At 44.6% G+C, this 5,594-nt stretch overlaps 1 protein-coding gene across 2 annotated transcripts; it reads right to left on the bottom strand.

Annotated features, from left to right (window-relative positions):
* Positions 1-373: 373 nt before the first annotated feature.
* Positions 374-4,717, bottom strand: LOC123047157 (uncharacterized). 2 transcript variants are annotated; one of them, XM_044470651.1, is made up of 3 exons: positions 4,241-4,717; positions 2,323-2,546; positions 374-2,223 (listed from the first exon to the last, which is right to left on the bottom strand). In XM_044470651.1, the coding sequence occupies exons 2-3, from the start codon at positions 2,454-2,456 to the stop codon at positions 1,074-1,076; spliced, it is 1,284 nt and encodes a 427-aa protein (XP_044326586.1). In that variant the 5' UTR covers positions 2,457-2,546; positions 4,241-4,717; the 3' UTR covers positions 374-1,073. The 2 variants fall into 2 exon arrangements, with proteins under 2 accessions (XP_044326586.1, XP_044326585.1); XM_044470650.1 differs by having other exon boundaries at positions 2,323-4,717.
* Positions 4,718-5,594: the final 877 nt, after the last annotated feature.

The following is a 5,594-nucleotide window of genomic DNA, read 5'->3' as shown; positions in this document are numbered from 1 at the left end:
CTGATGCAGCAGCACAACATAACAATAAATTGGACGCAACACAAGATTTGCACTTTCAGCTCAAAAAGTGGATCCGTTTAACATTTATACATCAAAACATTTGTATTGCTCAGCAAGTGCATGGGATCATTTTACCATCATTACATCACTGGACAGACATCCTCATTCAAGACCAGATCAACGAAACATCATCATGTGCATAAGAACACATCATCAGTAGACAATATTTGTACTTTCAGCTCAAAAAGCAGATTCATTCCACATTTGTACATAAAAAACATTTATCATGCTCGGCAAAGTGCAAATGTCTAGCACCATTACATCACTGGATAGAGAACATGACCAAATTAGTTCCTCCGGGGAAGGGACCAGATCAAGAGGAAAAGGAAAATGTTTCACCATGCTCAACAAAGTGCAAATGATAGTTCTAGCACCATTACATCACTGGATAGAGAACATCACCAAATTAGTTCCTCCGGGGAAGGGACCAGATCAAGAGGAAAAGGAAAATGTTTCACCATGCTCAACAAAGTGCAAATGATAGTTCTAGCACCATTACATCACTGGATAGAGAACATCACCAGATTAGTTCCTCCGGGGAAGGGACCAGATCAAGAGAAAAAAGAAAACGTTTCACCAGGATTGTTCATCCATAGCTGCTGCTCCTTCTCACCAGGACATGCTTGCTGTTAAGGATCATCTTGCAGCAACTGATGCTACACTCTTGTCATCAGGGGCTTGCATAGCATTTCCTAGGACTAGTTGATTGGTTCTTCTAAGTCCCATTCTTGTTGAACATCATACTTATGCTGGTCTATTGCAAATTTCCATGTGTCCCTGGTCTCACCAAACAAGCACTCCATGTCCAATTGATGCTGAATCCCTTTCTTGCAGAAGAGCTCAAGAACTGTATGGTCGAAGGGAAGGAACGTGAAATAGACGATCTGAATAATTGCTCGGCGATTCAACATCGATCTTTGAATGAAAGAGAAGCCTACACAGGTTTTCTGGCAGCCATGCACAGGGCTGTTGCGGTGGACAGCAACCAAGGTGTACCCACCTTTGAGTCTGGCCTACTGAAGCAGTGCATGAGGGTCCTGAGTTTGAAATGCCTGTCCTTGTGGGATTGAGTTCCCTTGGGCTTGAGATGGCTGACCTTGTGGTGGAGCATTACTTGAAGTGAATGTTTGACTCTGGCCACCTCGAGCAGCTGGTTGTGGTGCTTGACCCTGCTGGCCTGTGGCTGGTGGTGCTTGACCCTGCTGGCCTGTGGCTGCTGGTGGTTGACCCTGCTGGCCTGTGGCTGCTGGTGGTTGACCCTGCTGGCCTGTGGCTGCTGGTGCTTGACCCTGCTGGCCTGTGGCTGCTGGTGGTTGACCCTGCTGGCCTGTGGCTGCTGGTGGTTGACCCTGCTGGCCTGTGGCTGGTGGTGCTTGACCCTGCTGGCCTGTACCATTGCTTGGTTGCCCGCCCTTTGGATATTTAGCTGCAGCTGCTTGAGTTCCATCGTCACCTGCTATACAGCACTTTAGAAACTCATTCAGTTCGGCAAGGTTTAACAGATCTCTAAGGTCACCTATCTCTCTCAGCATCTCATGCAAATCAGAATCATTCATAATCATGTTGAACTTGCCCCTTGGCTCCTTCCTGCAGAACTGATCCATTGAAACATGGTAATAGAAACGGGCATTCGATCTTAGGAACACGGTATGATATAGTATCAGGAATATTGGTGGCTGAGGTTCACCCAACTTCTCAAGCCAGTGGGCAAAATCCACAGGATATTGAACACCACTCCCGCAAACCTTCTCTACCAACTTCTTCACAAGATCTCTTATTGCTATCCAATCATTACATCTCTGTTGCAGAGTCAACCCCTTATAGCCAGGTGACTTTGGCAGGATATTGAGCAAGACAAACTTACCACAAGAATAAGAGATCCTCAGGTTAGATAGCTCCACAGCAGCACCTAAAGGAACCCCCCTCCGATGGTTTTCCACAGTAATAACCGCCAATGATCTCAGTGCATAAGCAAATATTTCAGAAACCATTTTTGGGTTCATCTTGATAATCTTGGCAAGATAAGGATTGATCTTCCTTCCGTCCTTGCTTTTAGGTCTGCCTACAAGCTTGTTGTATAATATTGAATCAAACATTCGGTTCCTGCCAAAGAAATTGACAGGATCTCCAAGATCCTTCATGTCGACCTCCCTAGAATGCCAACTAAACAGAAAAAAACATACATGCAAGAAAAATTTACATGAATGCAATCCAGTAATGAATCAATTAATGAGTGCAATTGTACATCCAAGAAAAACTTACATTGCATTACTCACTGGATAAGTATCAAAATTTTCAAAGGTAGAAGAGTGACGAGACAAACACGGCTTAAGACACTTTGCATCAGATGAAAGTAGGGAACGTATCCTCCGGAAAGCAAACTGCATAATCTTCATTTGCGAGGCTGAAATGGGGGGGAGGACCTCACTATTGGCCCAGATTCAGTGGCCGCTCAGAATCACTCCACTCCTGACTCTACACTGCTCCTGGACGCAACAAGGAATCTAAATGGTTACTAACCAAGTAGAATGGCACCACATCTTACAAAGAGAGAGTGTTAAATTTTATATATAGTCTTACATTAATTCGCTAAAAGATAACTTAATTTTTAGGAGAAAAAATGATGCATTTCCTATAATATGCCTACCTAATTTTTTTTGGGTATACGCCTACCTAATTTAGTGAGTTACCATCCCCAAAGAACCAGTGTGGATTTCGTTACTCATTCTACAGAGTTGAGTTCATTTCTACCCAATCGCTTAAATCCCAGGACGGGTAAATTAATGAATGGTTTGCCAAGAAAGTTCATTACACAGTGAAACAATAATAAATTAGCTAACTGTAACATTATGCAGGCTAGTGTGGTCATTTTACACCTACCTTAATTCTAGTTCAAGTACATCCAACATATCTTTTCCCATCATATACCACCATTAGTACTTGCTAATGAAGTAAGTAAACCATAAGCCAGTTTGGCAATATTGTGTTTGTTAATGCAAGCTATACCATGGATTGGACAAAGCGTGGATGAATATGCTTACCCAGGAGTCATTTGAGCTCGAATATTAGAGTGACTAAGTTGTTAATAAATGCTGCTAATGAACTTTGAAGCAATGGATGGCACCCCTACACCCATGCAACAACACCAGCATATAAAACATGACACAAGTGAATCACACTGGCAGGGCAAACACATGCACAACTAATTTTCACCAAAACTATGCGCTACACCCAGTTTTCCAAAACTACACCAGGGCAAGACATGCCAATTTCTGACTACGAATAGAAACTTGAGTAACTCACAGCCACATCTGTGTGGTAAAACCCATGCAACTAACTTCTACCAAAAATGAAGCACTTAGTCCACGACTCCAAAACTACGATCAGAGCAACACCACAATTTCCAAACCACAAATACAAACTTGCGCGAGTCACAGCCACAGCAGAGCAGGAAAATTCCATGCAAGTAATGTGTAACTAACTTTAGCACTACTTCACCGACTCCAAACTACAGTAAGAGTAAACACATCCTAATCTTCGAACAACAGTTGCCAACTTGTGCAAGTCAGAATCACACAAGCGTGGCAAAATGCATGCGACCAATCTGTACCAAAAAGAAGTATCTACGTCCACAACTCCAAAACTACTATCAGAGCAAACACAGCCCAATTACCAAACAACAAATACAAACTTGCACAAGTCACAACCACCCATGCGTGGCAAAACCAATGAAGCTCTTTTGTACCAAAAAACTAACTAAGTGATATGTCCACAACCTCTCATGTTCCAGCACATACCAGTTCCCAAACAACAAACGCAGCGCAATTCAAAGCCTGTAAGCACGAGAAAGCCCATACAACTTATTTCTACCAAAAGTAGTGCTACCTCCACGCTCTCTCAGGTGTCGGCACATGCCAATTTCCTACTCACAAACCACAAACTCGCAAAATAGGATAACCTGAAGACAGCCCCACATCCAATCTACGATCACAAGAACAGAAACAAATCCTCAAGAAGTATAGATACATGTGAAATCTGAATCTAGCGACGAACCCCGATAGGTACGAACCAACACATCTATCGTCGATCCTACCTCGCCGATTGCAGGTGCACCAGAAGTAACAGGGATTAGCAGGGGCAAAAAATTAAGCAAGGTAATGGTGGATCAGAGTTGTCAAACTGTATAGATTCGAAGCAGAGGTCGCTGGCGTTGCAGATGTAGAATCTCGCGGTCGTCAAGCTTCTTCCGGGACTTGTCGAAGCACTTGTGGTCGACCTCCACCAGGTGCTTGAAGGGCTCAATCGGTCTCGAGACCGGCGCCCCGCGACACCCGACCCCCGCGCACGAGCGATCGAAGAACTTGTCGTCAACCTCCACCCGGTGCTTGAAGGCTCGATCGGGTTCGACTCCGGCGCCCCACGACACCCGACCCCCGCGCCCCGTCGATGGAAGAACTTGGGTCGACCTCCACTCTGTGGTTGAAGGGCTAGATCTTGGAGGTGCACTTCCTCTCGGGGTTCGACTGCGGCGACCTTCCGGTGCGCCCGACGACGACGCCCGCCCCCGCGCCGCGGCGATTTGCCCCTCCTAGGGTTTCTGGCGTGGCGAGGCGGCACGGGGCCGAGGAGGGGGAGGGGGAGGGGGGAGGGGAGGGGAGGGGAGGGGAGGGGACGACACGCGTGAGCGAGGCTTGGAATTTGTTTTTGTTTTGGTTGATCTACTAATACAACCGGTGGAACGGAAAAAGAAAACGTCCAACGGACAGTCCGGACACTACCTGGACAAATCCACTGGTCCGGTATATTCCACTATATTTTGACTAGCAAACGGGCCATTGATATTTTACTACTTCGACGCTGATTGCGCACACCAAACTGAAATATCTCCTTCTTCTATTGTTAATTGCTAGTGCAATAATCGAGAGGAGATAATATACCTGAATAGTGAAGTTGTGAACCTAGCTTATTTCCCCTCTCCTTGCTTCATATGCATCATTTGTTTGGAGGGCAAGATTGTAGCAGAGTTAAACCCAGAAAGAAAAACTGAATACGTATCAAGGGACATAGTAGCATCCGACTCAATTAGTAGTGGAGTAGAGAAGCGCTAGGGCATATAAAGTAAATGATACCTCTCTGATAAAGCAGGATCGTACGATTTGAAAACACGAACTATGCACACTAAGCCTGGCTGTTTTGTACATACAAATTCCTTGTATTGATGATAACATAAATTCACCTACAAACTAACTAACAAATTTAGTTAGTACTATATACTTGTTGCACACAGTCGAGCCAATACAAACACTTTGCGTATGAAACGATCATGTGCACCACCAATGTTTTACTTCCTCCATTTCAAAATATACTGCTTCCTTTATTTTCGTGCTTCAACTTTGACCATAAATCTAACCAACGAGTCCGACTGCGGCGGGAGCAAAAGTTATACCAGTGAATTCGTATTCGAAAGAAGTTTTCAGTTATATAATTTTTTTTTCTCCCGCCATAGTCGGTCTCGTTGGTTAAATTTATGATCA

This window comes from Triticum aestivum, chromosome 2B (genome assembly GCF_018294505.1).
Source record: "Triticum aestivum cultivar Chinese Spring chromosome 2B, IWGSC CS RefSeq v2.1, whole genome shotgun sequence".
Classification (NCBI taxonomy): Eukaryota; Viridiplantae; Streptophyta; class Magnoliopsida; order Poales; family Poaceae; genus Triticum; species Triticum aestivum.
This window is presented reverse-complemented; position numbering and strand designations above follow the sequence as displayed.

What these genes read in the sequence shown, in the direction of transcription:
- LOC123047157 (XM_044470650.1), bottom strand. Translation starts at nt 2,456, where the DNA reads ATGAAGATTATGCAGTTTGCTTTCCGGAGGATACGTTCCCTACTTTCA. An exon ending in TATCCAGTGAGTAATGCAAT is followed by an intron (nt 2,224 to 2,322) that starts GTAAGTTTTTCT and finishes TTTTCTGTTTAG; the next exon opens with TTGGCATTCTAGGGAGGTCG.